Below are 19,894 nucleotides of genomic sequence, written 5' to 3' on the forward strand. Positions count from 1 at the left end.
TCACTTTTAGGAGACATACAGCCAAAATATACAGAATTAGGTAGCACTATTTTATTCATAAAGGTCATTCATGTGTAGCGTCGAAAAGATGCACAAATATGCTATTATGTGGTAGCAGTCTTATTATTAAACAGTCACTACCATGCCAATCTAAAATACCTGAGTGGGTAGCTATTATGCAACTTCTGTATAGCTGGAAACAAAATACCCACTCACAAAGCTATCTATAAAGTATTGTACTCATCTGTTTACAGCAAAAAAAGATTTCATAAATTAAAATAGGTCAATGAAACTACTTAAGGTTTATGCTTATAATTTTCATATTTTCTTGTACTTTAGAATCAAATGAGGTCAACACATAATTACAATCAGTAAAAAAGTGGCAAAAATAACCAAAGTAAAATGGGGATGAAAATTGGACCATCCCTTAACATGAAGGAGAAAAACTTCTGGTTTCTCATTTTAAAAAAAGACCACGCTGTAACTAACAGCATATTTTTAAAAGATGATTTATTCTCTTATTCTAAAATTGACAATTAAACAATACTATTCACTTCCTCTTTTAACAAAAAATAATTATTACTTTATGCTTACCTCAGTGAGGTGTTTTGAGGCTATTTGCAGACTTTTGAGTCCTATAGCTGAAAGCTACTAAGTAAATACAAAGTATTAAAATTGAGGATGATGATATAGAAGCCAGATTTTTGATCTACATTTACAGTTGGCACACTGCCCTGTGGATTTCTTCTTTCACAGCTCATACTCTCTGAAAGGTCACTGTGAAAAAAAATCCCACAGGGAGGGAGTTCAAGTAGCCTACAATACAATATTAGTAATTAAGGAAGTGGTATTCTTCCTCTATATTCATTTAAGAATCATTTCTACTAAAGAGAAAAGGAACAGTGATTTGTTAAAAATGATGGCCACAGACAACTCAGTCTCAATTCTAATAGCCAGGTTACAAAGCAAATTACTGTACTACAGCACAGATTTTTTTTTTCAAAGAGCAAATTATTGTACAACCCACCAAACCAGTATTCAGCTATTCTTCAAGATAATAATATTCATAAAAATTATTTTCAAGAGTAACTCATGTTCCTAATAATAAACTATAGCACTGCAAATTCAAATTCAACTAACATTAACATTAGTCGCTTACTATGTGAGAGCCATAATAGGCATTTCACAAACATTATTTCATTTAACTCTATCAACCCTATGAGGCGAGTATTACCAACACATTTTCAAATTGTGGTATGTGCCACAGAAAATTTCCCACAGTCTAAAAATTTAAATTCAGCTTTCTCACTTCAAGTCCAATGTTCCCTCTGTTATATCAGATTAAGTTCTCATCTAGCTGTGCCAATAATCAACTTACACATCATTTAACCTCACTGGGAATGAGTTTTCTCATCAGTAAGCTTAAAGAGTTGACTTATTTCTAAGAGGGGTGTATGTGTGTGCCTTTTTATAAAATTTACCATTTTAATCATTTTAAAGTGTACAATTTAGTAGCTTCCAATACAACCACAATGCTATCTAATTCCAGAACACTTTTACCACACCAAGAAGAAACTCATACCCATTAAAGTCAACTCTCCAATCTTTCCTCCTCCCAGACCCTGCAACTACAAATCTGCTATTTATGGATTTGCCTAACCTGGATTTTTCATATAAATGGATTCATACAATAAGTGATCTTTTGTGTCTGGCTTCTATTACACAGCATAACATTTTCAAGGTTCATCCACATTATAGCACATATCAGTAGGCCAATCCTTTTCACGGCTCAGTAATATCTCATTCTATGTATATAACACAGTTTGTTTATCCATTCACTCACTGATAGACACTTGGATTTGCTATGATCTGAATGCATTCCTTAAAATTTATATGTTGAAACATAATCACCAACATAATAGTATTAAAAGGTGGGGCCTTTCAGAGGTGATAAAGTTATGAGCACAAAGCCATCATGGAAGGGATTAACGCACTTAAAAAAGCTTGAAGGAATGGGTGCACTCGCTCTCTCTTGCTCTTCTGCTATGTAAAGACACAGCAAGAAGGCCCTCATCAGACACTGGATGCCAGTCCCTACATTTTGACCTTTTCAGCCTCTAGTATTGTAAGAGATAAATTTCTGTTCCTTATAAATTATCTAATCTCAGGTATTTTGTTATAGCAGCACAAATGGACTGAGACAGGGTTATTGCTACCTTTTAGCTATGAATAGTGCTGCTATAAACATCTGTGTACATGTTCATGTTTGACCCTTTGTTTTTAATTCTTTTGGGTATATACCTAGGAGTGGAAGTGCAGGGTCCTAGGGTAATTCTATGTTTACATTTCGGAGAAACCACCAAACTGTTTTCCACAGAAGTGTTTGTGTTCCCACCAGCAATTATGAGTGTCCCAATTTTTCCACATCCTTACCAATACTTATTTTCCTTATCAGAAAAAATTATAGCCATTCTAGTGGGTATGAAATGATGTATCACTGTGGTTTTGATTTTCATTGCCCTAATGACTAATGATGTTGAGTATCTTTTCATGTTTATTGGCCGTTTGTAAATCTTTGGAGAAATGTCTATTCAAGTCCTTTGCCCATTTTAAAAATTAGGTTGCTGGCCAGGCACAGTGGCTCACACCTGTAATCCTAGCACTTAGAGAGGCCTAGGTAGGAAGACAGCTTGAGCCCAGGAGTTCAAGACCAGCCTGGGCAACAAAGTGAGCTCCTGTCTTTACAAAAAATAATTTATTTAATTAGTCAGGCATGGTGACAAGTGCCTGTAGTCCCAGCTACCTGGGAATACTGAGGCAGGAGGGTCACTTGAGTCTGGAAGGCTGGAGGCTGCAGTGAGCTATGACCATGCCACTGCACTCCAGACTGGGTGACAGGGCAACCCTGTCTCAAAAAATATTAATAAATAAAATAAATAAAATTAGGGTTTTGTGGGGGCTGTTTGTTGTTATTGAGTTGTAAGAGTTCTTTATTCATTCAAATACAAATCCCATAATATATGTAATTTTAAAATATTTTCTCTCATTCTCCAGGTTGTCCTTTCAATTTCTTGACAATGTTCTTTGATACACAAAAGTTTTCAATTTTAATGAAGTTCAATTTATCTTTTCTCTTTGGTGGCTCATGCTTTTGGTGTCATATTAAGAATCCATTGTCAGAAAAAAAAAACCCATTGACAAATCCACTTAAGATCCCTTTTGGCTAGAAAATTCCACCAGCCTTTGCTGATTCCATAAATAAAGTTGTACCTGGACAATTCTGGTCATTTTACTGTTGAGAACAACAAAGGTGTTATATTGGGATATTTATGGTACTGCTCTCACCAAGGAGGTAGCAGCACATTAAATATGGATAAAATTACCCCTTTATAATGGATAGGGTAGAACTTCTTTATGTCTGAAAGAAACTTCATATCCGCTCTATTATAAAGAAGCAAAGAAGGGGAAAGAGAAAGAGAGGAAGAAAGGGAAGGAGCAAAATCTCATGGTTTGGAAACCTCATGAATTAACAAACACACACATGGTTTTAAAAGACATTCTAAACTATATGTCTAAACATGTTAATCCCTGAAAAAGGAAGTCTCTCAGCAATAAAAATGTAATATTTTAGCAATTACTAGAATTCCAACAGAATTTACATGAATAGAATTTTTTTTTTTTTTTTTTTTTTTTTTGAGACGGAGTCTCGCTCTGTTGCCCAGGCTGGAGTGCAGTGGCGCAATCTCGGCTCACTGCAAGCTCCGCCTCCCGGGTTCACGCCATTCTCCTGCCTCAGCCTCTCCGAGTAGCTGGGACTACAGGCGCCCGCCACCACGCCCGGCTGATTTTTTTTTTGTATTTTTAGTAGAGACGGGGTTTCACCATGGTCTCAATCTCCTGACCTCGTGATCCGCCCGCCTCGGCCTCCCAAAGTGCTGGGATTACAAGCGTGAGCCACCGCGCCCAGCCTGAATAGAATTTCTAAAATCTTCTTCCATCACTTTAGTCAACTCGTTAGTATACAGTATTTTAAATATGGCTTTAAAGGCAAATGTACTGCTGAAGGACTATTTGAATAAATAAATTATATTTACCAAAAAAAGAAATAAGAAATGGAACATACAAACAACAGAATCCTATGCAGTCATTTAAAATGATGTTGCTGAGTAGAAGCTCACTTACTGACAATAAAAGATGTTGTTTACAATATAATGCTTTATGGGAAAAGACAACTAGTTTACAATGGACAGACTTGGAAAGATAGATGTCAATTAAATATGTCACTCAAAGTGATTACCTCTAGGTAGGATTGTAGGTGAATTTTATTTTCTTATTTTTTTTATTTTTCCTCAATGTAAATTACTTGTGTAATTTTTAAAAAGTAAAAAAGAATTTTTTAAAAGATAAAATCAAGGTTCTTTAAACATGAAATTTATAAACAAGAATTTCTTTCTACACATTCATTTACTATTACATTTCATCTTCACCCATTATATATTATATAAATTTGTGAAATACACGTTTTGGTTAACCAGCCACAACAATCACAACATACAGTTTCACTGATGTCATAATAGCAGTTATTGACTATAAGCAAAATTTATGTAAATTTCAGATAGTCAACCAATTTTTAAAAGCTTAAAATATGATATATTTTTAAAAATATTGTATAATTTGCCATTCATTGGTTATAATTAAGAATCAAACACTTACGAAACAGGCAAGTTAAAAAGAGTTTGTAAAAATTAGATTATATTAATCCTGTCTGTCTCTTCTTTGTGCTGGTATCAAAGGGTAGGATAATTGGTGAGATAAAGAATAATACTGCTTCATCAACCCTATTTTTATCCCTTTGTTAATCAATGGCCCTAGTTACAGTATATTCTCACTGCTTTATGAATATCAATCTCCAGCATATGATAAAGTAACTAAAATTGACTGTTCCTTGTGCACTAACCGAACAGCTGTCTGCAGCAGATCCTCAAATATATCATCCAGATACATACCAAAAACACAGAAGCGATGGTGTTGGGTTGATGCTAAATACCCAAAAAGAAAACACCCAAACCAGACTCATAATCATTAGGTATCTTGGGATAGCCACATTTCCAAATAAGTGCTGTGATATAAGACTCGAGGATCTGATTAAATCCTTAAAGCATTTTAGTTTTTTAAAATATGGACATGGCATTTCTGAAAGGTTGCAGCTTTGGATCATAAGTATTAAGGCCAGCTGAGAAACTTTGAAAAACAAAAATGAAGAGATTTTATATGAAAACTTAATAGAAGAATCTTCCCTTTTCCCAATACCATCAAAACAGCCACAAGTGCGCAATAATTTGTTCTAAGAAATATATAGTTACAATTATTCTTCCTCTTCATATAAGTTTAACTTCTTCTAAATAATTCTCATACAAAGGAAAGAAAAAATCTGAAAAGACTATAATCCGCACAATCCATTAAAGACATATTTAAGTATTCACATAGTAACTAACACTGTAAACATGCTTAAAATCTTATTTAAACTATGCCAGGAAAAAACAGTGTTTGTCAACTCCTTTTATTGCCAAAATAATTGGGACTGGATTCAGTATCCAATAATGCAAATTACTCATAAGAAAACTTAATCTAGACATCTTTACTCTGTCTTGAAGTAAAATTTACAATAATACCCTCAAAATTAGAATACCAGATTCAGAAAAGCAATTCAAAAAATCACCACTGATGTTCAAAAGCTAATATAATTCAAACAACATACAAAATTCTCACATTTTAATTTATTTCTGGATATAGTATCACTGGTGTAGTGGGCTCATTATGAAATTAATACTCTACTATTTCCAGTAGATGCTGGGTATATTATCAACCAAGGAAGCAAGAGATCAAGGAGTAGCCACTGGACAGACATTGGGAACTCCTAGGATACAGAATAAATCTTCATATAATTAGACCACTTCAGTTGCCAAGTTGATGCAGGGTAAAGGTTGGGAAAAGACCAGCTTTCAAATTTTACATGTATCCACTTCTTTGTCTTAACAGATAAACTGTACACCAGGTTAAGCCACAGACATCTCAAGACTCAAATTAAAAGTCACTGAGTGATCCTGGAAAATAATGCATCTATTTGAGGCTCCTCTATAAACCTCTAGGAAAGCTGTATTACTGCATTTTCATACTGCTATTAAGAACTGCCCAAGAAAGGGTAATTTAGAAAAGAAAGAGGTTTGACTCACAGTTCAGTTCAGCATGGCTGGGAAGGCCTCAAGAAACTTAAAATCATGGCAGAAGGCGAAGGGGAAGCAAGACACCTACTTCTTAACCTGGCAGGAAGGAGAAGTGCTGAGCAAAGGGGTAAGAGCCCCTTATAAAACAATCACATCTCGTGAGAACTCACTCACTATCAGGAGAACAGCATGAGGGAACCACCCTCATGATTCAACTACCTCCACCTGGTCTCTCCCTTGACACACGGGGATTATGGGGATTGTGAGGATTACAATTCAAGATGAGATCTGGGTGCGGAAACAAAGCCTAACCATATCAGAGAGTGTGGCTAGGTTCCAGCATATTTCTAGATAGTTTCTCCCTCTCATCACTTACCACCCTGCCCCGAACACACATACACAATATCCTCACTTTCCACCTGGCCCAATTTAGACTCCAGGGTCAGTTGCTAAAATTTACTCTTTCGCAGACACAGGCACACCTTTTGTCCTTTTCACCCTCCACTGACAACACCCGGCAAAGATAAAAGCATGATTAAACCCAATTATCCACCTACTCCACATGTGCACCTGAGCAATTAAAAATAGATGAAGAAAAATATACAACCTGCCAACAGTTCTCATCTCAAATTCGTGATCACAAATCACAATTGGGCAATCAACACTGTGTAGTAACAGTAAAATACCCAAAAATACCCAGTTTGTTCAATTGTCCAATATCCAAAATAACCATTTCACACTCTGTCCTCTGTTCTCAAACCTACTAGGACCGCCCCATTCTCCCAATCTCATAACAGCACCATTGCGAAAACAGAAGCAATCAGATCATTACAACTTTCTCTTTCCACCATCAAAACCACTCACCTGATCCATACTCTTCTTTCTCTATGAAGACAAGTGAAATGTTCCCACTCTGATTGAATCCTACCTTTCCGTTTGTGCTCTGAAGCTCACATCTCACTTTCTCAAGAAATGTATTAATATATCCCTCTCCATTCTGCATCATTTTCTCCCCCAGTGGATCTGTGGCATCTGCATACAAACCTCCTCTAATATCTCCAGTTACTGAATCCACACTCCGCTACATCAACTGTCCTATTTCCAAAACAGTTACCTGTATCACTACTTCCACTCTCACCTCATATTCTTTAGTGAGTTTATCCCAATTAGGTTTCTTTCTTCTTCTCTCAATTGTTATTGAAATCATAATTGTCTAGGTCATCAGAGAAGTCCATTTTACAAAATCCAACAGTCACATGTCTGTTGTTCTCTCTTCTGACCTCTCAAATAGCATTCAATACTGCCCTCCATCTTGAAATATTTCCTTCTCCTGTCCCACAAAGTAATCACCAATGATCTCCATGTCACTGAATTCATTTTTTAACACTATGTAGTGATTATAAGCTCAGACTATGGAGTCAGACAGACCTGGGTTCAAATTATGGCACCATCACTTTCTAGTATCCAATTTAGAGAAAAATACTTAACCACTGAGTCTGGGTTTCTTGATCTAGTTAATAGGAAAATACTAGCACCTACTTCATGGCTGTGAGAATTATTATCTTCTCTCTCTGACCCTGCTTCCCTCTAAATTTACTTAGTAGCAACATGTGACATGATTCACCCCTAAGAAATGCTCTCTTCCTTTGGAATTTGGCTGTTCCTTCCCAATCACTGTCATAAGCTCCTTCAATTCTACTTGTCATTTAAATGTTAGTTCTAATATATCCTCTAAGTGATCTCTTCCATTCTCATGACTGAAATTATAATCTCAATGATTTCCAAATCTCAATTTCTAGTTTACAATTTTCTCCCATATCTCAGACTACAAACCTGACAATCTCCACCTGGATATCTCAGGTACCTCCATATTTGAAATGCTCATAAAATAAACCTCTGTCCTCTTTCAGGTGCTTTTTCCTCCATCTGAAAACTTCTCTGCCTGTCACCGTTTCTAATTCCTTGCTATTGGTTTCCATGTACTTCCTCCTTTGTACTAGTCATCAAACTTATATTTACTGGCTTAACATATGTATTTCCTGCTAGCCCATAAGCTCCGTGACAGAAAATAAAACCTGTCTGTATCACGAATACCTTGCCTAGTAACTCACATGTAGTAAACGCTTAAAAAATATTTCTTGAACTGAATTCAAGATGTTTAAAAAGTTAGTGCATATTTACTTTATTGAATTTAGCCTTTTACTTGTCCAGATGTCTAATTCATTGTTAATACTTTTATGTCAAAATATTTATATTATTCATTTACATTATTGTCATTTCTAATACATGAAAAGGTATCTAATGAAATTTAAAGGTACTTCTAAACATATTCGGTTTTAAAAATTCTGTATTTATCAACTGCCTCTGGGTTTCAGAGACTACAGGATTCAGAAGCTAGAAAAGACAAGTGAAGATAGTATTTGTTTCCTTACTATGGAATCCCACAAAATATTTAAAAAGAATTTTAGTAAAACAATGATATTTTAATTCTAAATTGCCTAAAATGTTTGGAGTATTTTTAACAGATTATTTTCTCCTCCAAGTCTCTATTATCATTTTCTCCACATAAATACTAACCTTTAATGGTATATTAATATTGTGTACTTTCACTCATCAAAGATAAGTAGCATCTGAAACAGTATTTTTGTTAGCTTATAAAATCTTATTATGGATAAACTCAGACTTTCCACTTGACAGCCTGAAATATGAAAAAAAAAATCTTCCACACACACATATATGGAGGAAGTTTGCATTGCGTTATACAGAAATTATATACATATGATTTGTATCAATATACTTGACTACATAATATTGTCTTTTAAAAAGTCATGTTGACCACAAAACCAAAAAAAAAAAACCCAAAAACACATTAAATTGAGGGAAAACATTTCTGTATGGCTGTTATTTAGAAAATGTAAAACCTTGAAGGATAATTTCATTGAGAAATTGATCACAATGAAAAAGGATACAAAACAATCAGAAAACCAAAGTCACAAAGCCTTAAAAATATTTAAATAAATTTGATTCCAAAGAAGCTGGCTTTGTTTTCAAAGTATCTTGGCAATTATCTAACAAATAAGAGTTATTTTTATTTCCTCTAACAGCTTGAGTATTTAATCAGATTGCTTCTACATGTTCTATAATAAAACAAAATAAACATAACAAAAGCTTGTTTAATTTGTGCACTAAAGTAATACAAAAGTTTGAAAGAGGGGGCGCTATAATATTACAAAAATATCTGGGCTTTTTACCGGCCTCCTAAAATCCAAAGTAATTAATTACCTAGTTATTAAAGAACCTATTTTTGAAATAGTGTTACATCTTTCTCTAGACGCTAAGAAATCTTCTGAATGCAACGTTTGTGTTTCTGTGTGTATTCCCCAAAATGATTTCAGAAAGCCATTTATCAAACTAAATAAGATGTTTTGTTTTATTTTGGTTTATACCCTTTCACCTAGTAATCATCCTCTTGAGGAATAACCCTAAATCCTAAGAAGGCTTCTTTAATTCATTCATAATGCATAAAGGTTTACTGAGCATCTAAGTATATATACACAAAGATGTTTATTACAACGTAACAGGAAAATACTAGAAACAAATCCAGTATTTGACTGGGGAAGAATTATTAAGAAATCCTAATATGTCTGTCACAGCCATAATATAATGCAGTCATTTAAAATATATTAATGATGAGTTTGAAATAATATAAAAAATGATTTGTTACAGCATTAAGTGAAAAAAGAGGCAGAATATAAAATCAAACAAGTCCTATGATCAGACTGGAGAAAAAGTTTGTGTCGAAAAAACACTGAAATAAAACAAATAGATTGCCTGCATCTTTGTGGTAAGTCTAACAGTTTTTCCTTTCACGTTTCTATAATTTCTAAGTTTTCTACAGTAAGCACATACAGCTTTGGTAACAGAAAAATGAATCCTGATTTTTAAAAGAAGGCAGGCAATATTAAAAAATCATTTGAGAGAGGACAATAAAATTATTCCTGTTTGCAGATGACACTAACCTCCGTTTAAAGAAAAAGAACCCTTAAAATGCCACAAAAAAAGTTAAAATGAACAAATAAATTCAGTAAAGTAGCATACACCTTACAAAATCACCATACAAAAATCAGATGCATTTCTTCACACAAATAATGACCTAGCTTAAAAAGAAACCAAGAAAACAATCTTATTTATGTGCCCCCACTTTCCCAGCCACCACCCCTCTTCCCAGCCCCCTGCTACTATACCATTGCTAGGAGAACAAAAAGAATAAAATGCCTATAAAGAAATATAGCTAAAGAAGTGAAAGCTCTGAAAACTATAACACACTGATTAAAGAAATTGAAGACGACATAATTAAACAGCAAGATATCCCATGTTCATGAATTGCAAGAATTAATATTGTTAAAATGTCCATATTACCCATAGCAATATATGGATTCAGTGCAATTCTATCAAAATTCCAATGGCATTTTTTCACAGAAACAGAGAAAAAAAATTCTAAAATTCGCATGGAATCACAAAAGACCCTGAATAACCAAAATAACCTTGAGAAAGTAAAACAAAGTTAGAAGTATCACACTTCCTAATTTTAAATTACATTATAAAGTTATAGTAACCAAAACAGTATGGTACTGGCATAAAGCCAGATACACAGACAAAAGGAATACTATAGAGAGCCCAGAAATAACCCAAGCATACATGTTCAATTAATTTTTGTCAAGGCCACCAAGAAGATGCAATAATGAAACAATTGTCTCTTTAATAAATGGTGCTGGGAAAACTGAATATCCATGTGCAAAACAATGAAATTGGACCTTTACACCACACACAAAAATCAAACTCAAAAGAGATAAAAGACCTAAACATAAGATCTAAAACCATAAAACTCCTAGAAGAAAGCACAGAGGAAAAGCTCCTTCATGTTCATCTTAGTCTGATATTTTGAATTATCACACCAAAAGCTTGAGTAACAAAAGCAAAAAATAAACAAGTAGAACTACATCAAACTAAAAGCTCGTGTACAGAAAAGGAAACCATCAACAAAAAATACAGCCTATGGACTGGAAAAATTGCAAACCAGTTATCTGATAAGGGGTTAATATCCAACATGTATAAGGAACTCACACAATTCAATAGCAAAATAATAATAATGTACTAAGATTAACTGATTTTAAAAGGGGCAAAGAACCTAAACAGAAATTTCTCCAAAGAAGACATAAAAATGGCCAACAGATATATGAAAGGATATTCAATATCACTAACCATTAGGGAAATGCAAACAAAACCAAAATGAAATATTATCTCACAACTGTTAGAATGACTATTATCAAATAGACAAGAGACAACAAATGCTGGCGAGAATGTGGAGAAAAGGGAACCCCTGTACACTGATGGTAGAAATGTAAATTGGTATAGCCATTAAGGACAACAGTTTGAAGGTTCCTCCAAAAATTCAAATTAGAACTAACAGGAATCTCTTGCTTGGTATATATTCAAAGAAGATGAATCCAGTATGTTAAAGACATATCTGCACCCCCACGTTTGTTGCAGCATTATTCATAATAGCCAAGATATGGAAACAATGTAACTATCTATCAATGGATAAACTGTGATATGTATATGTGTCCATATGTGTACATATATATATGCATACATATACATATACACACACACACACACAGGAGTATGAGTCAGCCTTGAAAAAGGATACAGTGCCATTTGCAACAACATGGATGAATCTGGAAGACATTATGGTAAGTGAAATAAGCCAGACATAGAAAGAAAAATTCTGCATGATCTCACTTATATGTGGAATTTACAAAAAAATACCTAGTAGAACAGAGATTATCAGAGACAAGGAGAGGGAAAAAATGGGGAGAAACAGGTCAAAGCATATAAACTTGCAGTTATGTAGGATAAATAAGTCTGGAGATCTGATGTACAGCATCAGGACTATAATTAATGATATTGTATTGTAAACTGAAATTTTGCTAGGAAAATAGATTTTAGGTGCTTTTACCACAAACACAAAAAAGGTAATTATGGCAGGTGATGGATGGGTTAATTTTCTTAATAGTAGCAATCATTTTACTATGTATATTTATATCAAAACAGCATGTTGTATACCTTAAATATATACATTTTAAAAATCCACTCAACAATGTTAAATATGTGAGAGAATGATTTTATTTACATTTGAATTACGCCCTATCAGTTGAATTATCTCGTTTGTATGTGTAATTAAGGGTGAGAAAGTACGTGTTAGTGTGATTTATTCTAATAAAGATATGATACGTGATACTTCAATAAAAAAAGGAAAATGCAGACGAACTCACATAAGTAGCTAAAAAATGTGAAGGTCATTCCAAATCAGTCAATACTAACACCACCTTTAAGAAGAAAAGATTTAAATTTCTATAACAAGAATTCATGATTTGAATAGCATACATATTTTTCTCTGAGAAATCGGTCCTAAATAGATCTGAGGACATCTTTTCTTTTTAACTGATACAGCTTATTTGCTCACAAGACATCAACATCATTGATGTCATGTAGCCCTTACAATAATATTTGTTAATAAAAGGCAGCCTCTGTTGAACTGACATCATTTATAACTTTACTTACTACGTCAGAATAAATGGTGTTTCTAATTGACCAAAAATGTAAAATTGTTTCAATTTAGTCAAATAAAGGGTAAAGAGAAAAATTAAATCTAGAATCCACGTAACTATAATCCTATGAACAACCTTACATTTTAGAATAGCTTTCAACACCTTGAAACATATGCACATATTACAATTTCAACTGCTAAGTTATTAAATTAACAAGACGATACAGCATCCTACTGATAAATTGGAACTCAAATAAAATTGCCTGGATTCAAATCCTAGGTCTACTGTTTACTATCTGTTTAACGTGGGAATATTATTTAACTTCTCTGTGCTTCCGCATCTCCATTTATCAATAAAATAAGAATAATAAGAAATCATGCCTGGAAGAGAGGTTTTAACCACAAAAAGAGGTGATACCATGTGTAGCACAGAGTAAACACCATAAAAAAGAACTTTTGCCCATTTTCTCACACTAAACAGAATTTGTCATGTATTTTGGAAATAAGAATGAAGAGCTCTAAGTCAGAAAACTAGTATTAAGAGCCCCAAATTCATTCAAAATCATAATTACTTCTACATAAAGTACTTTCTGCAATCCGATTATAATCTAATTTAACATTAAGATAAATAAAAGTTCTACTGTCAGGGTGATTTTACCACAGTTATTGCAAAAGAAAAAAAAAATGAAACACAAGGATCCTTCCTCAAAAGATGCACAAATAAAATTTAGAATCCCTGTATTAACAAAACAGGTTTGTCTTTAACAGGAAATTTACTGGGGGAAAAAATGTACTAATAGCAAAATTTAAGTATTTTAAGATATTCAAAGTTAAAGTGTTGGTGTCAGTCAAAATTACCAACATTTGTTACAAAATGACATTACTCTCTAGAAATAAAGAAATTTCAGCTGACTACAATGGGCCTAGAACTAGTTACATCATAACCTAATAGAGCCATTCAATTATCTTATGGACTATTTCATTCTTTTTTCTTGTGAAGAAATTAATACAAGTGACAGAATGTAACAAAAAGTCAATAATGTGGAAAGTTTTTAATATATTTCATTTTGGCAAATGATCATATACAAATTTCAAAAGCCAAATGATGATTTCATTTATTTGTTCTACACATATATGATTAATAAGCATTAACTTTGTTTATGGAAATAAATAAGAGAACTCTATTGTTCTATAAAGATTAGAAATGTAAACACTTAGCATTTCCTTCAACTACTGACTTCACCAATTATTTTGAATGTTATTTCAAATAACACTCTGAACGCCAGAAAAGGCTAGGTAAGCAAAGCACTCTACTGCCCCCTAACGAAAAAAACTTTAAGTCAGAAAACTCGATTTGAGGTATCTGTGGAACAGGAAAATAATCTCACTCTGCTAAACACAGTAGACAAACACTAAGACAATTAACCGAAAACAACTAGAATACATATCAAAATACTGCAGGAAAGCTACAATCACCCAGTTTTTGTGATAAAATTAATAGCAAAACAGGAAAGCCTCGAGACAGAAGTGTTCTAAGAAAGGAGACCACAGTCAAACAGTGTTATCCAGTGTGATAGCAATTAAAACTTCACTGCAGGCTACATTTTTCATGTGTATGTTAGAAGTGAAAGAGAAGAAAACGAGCTCCTTATAAACCATACTCTTCAGTGAATTACAGTAAGTTTTCAGTTCAACAGCTCAAAAGTAAATACCACCAAAATACTCCCTCACAATTTACAGTGACTCTAACCCTCCCAGTACTTTAATATATGTATATTTTCAAGATAACTACCCTATAAAATACACATTTATGAGAACTGTACCCAATGCTTCCTGTTTTAAACAAACACTAACTTCATAAGTATGACAGTTTTGTACTTTAAGATACTTTATATCATAAACTAAGCAGTGATAACTTTTAATCTCCCTTTTTGTAAAAGCTTTCCTTTCCTTTAATAAACTTGTTTTTTAAAACATGCTCTATACCCTCATTCTTTTTTACTTAATATTCCAACCTGTGAAGAATTCTCATTTCATATTTGTAAATATTTGGGAGAAACGTAGTTTGTGGTCCTTAATAACAGGAGTCACATAAAAATTAACATAAGGAATAAGATGAAGAGTACAAAGAATAGAATACCAAATCATGAAATCAAGGAGAAGGTAGACAACAGAAAGAGCAGTAATTCCAGGCAGCAGTTCATTGAGGAAAAGAGGTATAGTAGTTAACTTCCTTTACAGCTAGGGCACACCATAACACTTGGAGATGGCATGTTTCTGCCTAGGTGATGGTAGCTCTATACCTCATTACGTGTCTGTTTATTGTTTAGGAGATAAAAGACACAGGCACAAACTGTGTACAATGCCATAAAAGAGAAAGACAATACAAAGAAGTCACTTCAGTCTACATACAAGATGAAAGAGAAACATCTTTTATGTATGTGTGTTTCTGCTCTTCTTCCTCAGCATATTTGTTCATGAAAATGGTGCTCCAGCTCTGCAAGTTATACATCAATGTGCATATATACATGTATTCAAAATTTCAAAATACAAACACACAGAAAAACATAAATGTACTCAAGCTCATATTTCAAATGAGGTAGATTTCACATCTAGATATTCACATCTTCCTGAATAATCTGAATGTCTTATTAACATGGCTGTCTTACTAGAAGCATTACTCTTTTATTCCTACTACCTAAAAATATTAACAGACACATAGGCATACTTTGAAGATGTAACAAAGCTAGAAGGACTTGAGAATCCCAAAGACAAGCATTGCTGAACTCATGATGCTTAAAGCATATCCGATCTATGTGGTCAAAATAGTACACTTCCAACATACAAAATGCTTTTAGCTATGCAGACTTAACATTAGGTAGTCATGAAAAACAAAACAGAGGAAGTATATAGCTACTTGGAATGTGCATGTATGTATGTATTTTCACTCATGGAATAGTTCCAGTCTATGCTAGTGAGTTCCAGATCATCATCCTACACCTAAAGGAATAACTTATTCAGTTCACAGAAGTAATAAAAGGGACTTTCCAGGCTCTTTTTCCCCTCCTAATTTCCAGTAAGGATACATATGAAAAACATAATCAAGAAAAAAGGGAGAGGGAATGCAAGGAACAAGGGAAGAGGTAATAATTTCATCAGGAAATAAATTTAGTGAGAACTCTGAATTAAAACAAATGGATTGATTTATTTTAGCCAAAAACAAAAAAGTTTTATCGATGATGATGGTAGTAGCCAGCATTTATTAGGCACATGCTGTAATACTGGGCACTTGACTAAACACTTTATATATACTAGGTATTTAGTCTTCATAAAAATTGTGTAGATACATACTATTACCTATATTTTACAGATAAAGAAACTGAGAATCAAAGATTAAGAAATTTGCCCAAGGTTACACTACACTAAACTGCAGAGCACACAGTAGTCCCCCTGCCCACTGTGGGGGGATACATTCCAAAACTCCCAGGGGAGGCCTGAAACCATGGATAGTACTAAACCCAATATAAACTGTTTTTTCCCATATATGCAAACCTATGATAAAGTTTAATTTATAAATTAGGTACTGTAAGATATTAACAACAGTCATAATAAAATAGAACAACTATAACAACATAGTGTAATAAAGTTATGTGGACACTCTTTCTCTCATCTTACTGTACTGTACTCACCTATTTCAAATGGCAGATGACCACTGGTAACAGAAACTACGGAAAGTGAAACTGCAGATAAAGGGAAACCACCAGACATACTCTAACAGCTTGACTCTAACCACTAAGTTCATATTACTTCCCAGTGAAAAAGTGTGAAATAAAATGATACTTTTGAAACATTGTAATAAACTAATACATTATATGTAAGACTTAAGTCAATTCCACAGAATTTTATAGTCATATAACCTGGGCTAGGCATTTCTTAAAGAAGCCAGAAACGTGCATAATAGAATGAATAGTGAAACTTTTAACAAAAAAGTAATAATATTCCCTTCAATTCCTGTTATAAATAATAACATTTCTTCCATTATTCTATTATCACATTCAGTCACTGTAATCTCCTTCCTCAGATCTTCTCTAATATGTCATTCTCAATTCAATTTTGTCTTAAGATGAGATAGTCTTATGTACTTAGGAGGAAAAAGTCACTCCCCCTTTTCTATCTTAAAAGATAATCCACTACAATATAAAATATGATAAAAATCTCTTGTCATATCTGAAAGACATATGTCCCTATATGCTGCAGTAACAAAAACTATTTCATAGCAATGCTTTCATCTTTAATAATCACGTTCAAGTTGCTCTGAAATTAACAATAAAGTAAAAATCATCCTGTGGTATAAAAAAATTATATTTCTCAAAATTGGGGATTTAAACACATGCAGGCATACTACACTACTACACACACAAAAATACAATTCAGGTCACCATCGTATCTATTGTTCCAGGCACTAGCTGGACAACAAACAATATTCCCTCTACCACATATATTCAGCTTAAAACATGAAACACTCAGGAATATCTGCAAATACCTGAAACATTAAAATCATAATTTTATATGGTCTTCACCAATTTTTTTTCACTGCAGAATTTGAAAGACACCTTGCAAGATTAGCTATTTCTGTCAAAAAAGATCCACTTATTAATAACTGTTTAACTGAATTATGTTTAAATTTTAAATCCAGAGAGCAAAGACTGCTAAGAATAAAAAGTTTAAGTCCTAACAAACAAAATACATCCTTTTAATGGGATACCATTTCTTACCTTTGAATCTTCATTGTTCACTCCGAGTTGTAACACAGCTTGAGGAGATTTTAGTTTTGCTTGAGCAGAGTGAGCCATCTGAAGGTTAAGCTGCCATCCAACCGTCTCTAGCTATAAAAGACAGGTGCAGATTGGAATCAGATGGTACAGAAAGAAGAAAACAGTCAACTTTAAGCAAATCTCCACTCAGCAGGAATGTATATGGATAGCCTGGGCTTCATAGAAAGTCAGTTCCAGGGCTCCTTTAACCTGCATATTCTGTGAATTCTCCCTTTGGGCTTATTAGATTGGCCTCCTGCCACTCCTGTCAAATTTAACAGCAAAAGTCATCTTTAAATATACTCTATTCTAAAAATAAAAAATTCTAATACTAAGCAGTGAAATATATGCCAATGGTTTTTAAATATTAAATAGTAAATTACTATTTTAAAATAGTATTTTTTAAAACTAATGATTTTTAAATAGTTACAAATTTCAACTAGTGAATAGCATAAATTGGTGAAAAGCACTTTAATGACTTCCCATTATCTTCCAAAATCTTTGCATTAGGTACTATACAGGAAAGATTTGCTTTTTGTCTTTTTAATTTAGAGGGAAACTAAAGTATCCGGATGGTAAGAGGTTCACACCTTTAGACACAATGAGATTGAACCAGAGTCAGGCAGAGAATTGATACCTACTACCCAGCAAGTGTTATGCAACAGACTATCATACTTTCCAAGGTACTCTTACTATCGTTCCCAGTTATGACAGAAACTAATCAGAACATTTCCTTTGAATTTATTAGTTAATACAACAGCAAAATTTTAATCAAGTAAGACAAAAATAGTAAAGGAAGACTAAGGCAGAGTAACTTTTCTTATAAAGTATTAAGGAGCACAGATGTGGCTTTATACTGAACTTCACAGCTTTATGATGCCTCCAGCTTCAGAAGTGTAAGGTTTTAGATTTAATTTCCTGTAAATCTCAAGTATCAATATTTAGGGAAGTTTTGTGAAATGCAATTGTCACATGCCTCTGAGAACATGACCCTAATAATAGATTTAGTAAAACTACCTTAGCAATACTGGGTAAGAATGGCAGGCTCACAACAACTTTTCCTTGACTAGAATACTAATCACTTAATTTGAAAGACTGTTCAAACAGCTAGAATCACAGCAGTGACTCAAAGCCAAGTTGGAAAGACAGCAATGAAAGTATTATCTATTTGAGAGAGGATGTGATGAGAAAATAAAGATACAGTTCTGTTCCTTCTGGCACTAAGCCTTTTAGAGGTTATGGGTAAAAAGAAGGAAGATGTTGTAAAGATATAATCTATAATATCTCCATAATAACTAATAAAAAAACAATTTAATGGTACATGTTAAGTAAGGATTCTTTACATACTGATCTTTAACACTGATTACAGTAAGCATAGTCTCTGATACCAGCCTGCCACTATCATCAAGTCCCATGCAATAGACTCTCCAATAAAATAGGAATGTCATAACCATTCTCATATATAAAAAAGCATTGGCATACATGTCGTCTTAATTGAAAAGCACATTCTAGTTATTTACATAGACCTGTAAAATGTTGTATTTACCTTATTTAATTGATCCTATCCCTCTCCATTAGGCACTTAACATAACTAATGAAGAGAGATATTAAGTGAATAAATTAAAACGCACACCCCACTGTGATCAGGCCTTGATATTAACTAATGTATGCGTAGGCACTGCATAGAGTTGACGCAGACAAATTAAAAAGAACCCTATATTTAAAGGTTATGATTTGGTTCACGCTTAAACTATCACCAGCTATGGGACCGTGGCTAAGCCACAATCTTTCAAGATCTCAATTTCCTCATACAAAATGGAAATAAATCCATCTGAACTACCTACTTTTCTGGGTTACTGATAATATCCAATAACATGCACACCTAAAGGATTTTGGAAACTATAAAGTATTATAAATATAAGGCATTTTGATCACCTAATTTGTTCTATAGTATCTTCTAAATATTTTTCAAATATTTTCCAAAATTCATGACTCATTTCAGATCCTCATCATCCACATGTTCCCAGACTATCACAATAGTCTTCTAACTGGGCTACCTGCCTCCTATAGAACCTCGTCCCATCATCCCACTTCCCTTCTTAAAATTCTCCAATAGCTCCTTACTACCAACAAAATAAAATCCAAACTCTATATACAAAACCCCTCGGGATGCGATAACAACCTTTCCAGTCCTATGTTCTAAAACATATTACTAATTATCTATAATTTAGCCACAGTGAACCAAA

General features: G+C 33.5%; 1 protein-coding gene across 5 annotated transcripts in view; it reads right to left on the reverse strand.

Moving 5' to 3' along the window:
- The window catches only part of COMMD10 (COMM domain containing 10), a 355,799-nt gene that overhangs the window by 295,371 nt on the left and 40,534 nt on the right, over positions 1-19,894 (reverse strand). For all 5 annotated transcript variants that reach the window (XR_009214059.1, XR_009214057.1, XR_004248682.3 and 2 more), the window contains exon 5: positions 17,610-17,720. Coding sequence is in view for 1 of the 5 variants with exons in the window: in XM_032156607.2 (XP_032012498.1) it covers positions 17,610-17,720 (111 nt within the window). In the remaining 4 variants the exon portion in view is untranslated. The remainder of the gene's footprint in view (positions 1-17,609; positions 17,721-19,894) is intronic.

Source organism: Hylobates moloch, unplaced genomic scaffold (assembly GCF_009828535.3).
Source record: "Hylobates moloch isolate HMO894 unplaced genomic scaffold, HMol_V3 SCAFFOLD_6, whole genome shotgun sequence".
Lineage (NCBI taxonomy): Eukaryota > Metazoa > Chordata > Mammalia > Primates > Hylobatidae > Hylobates > Hylobates moloch.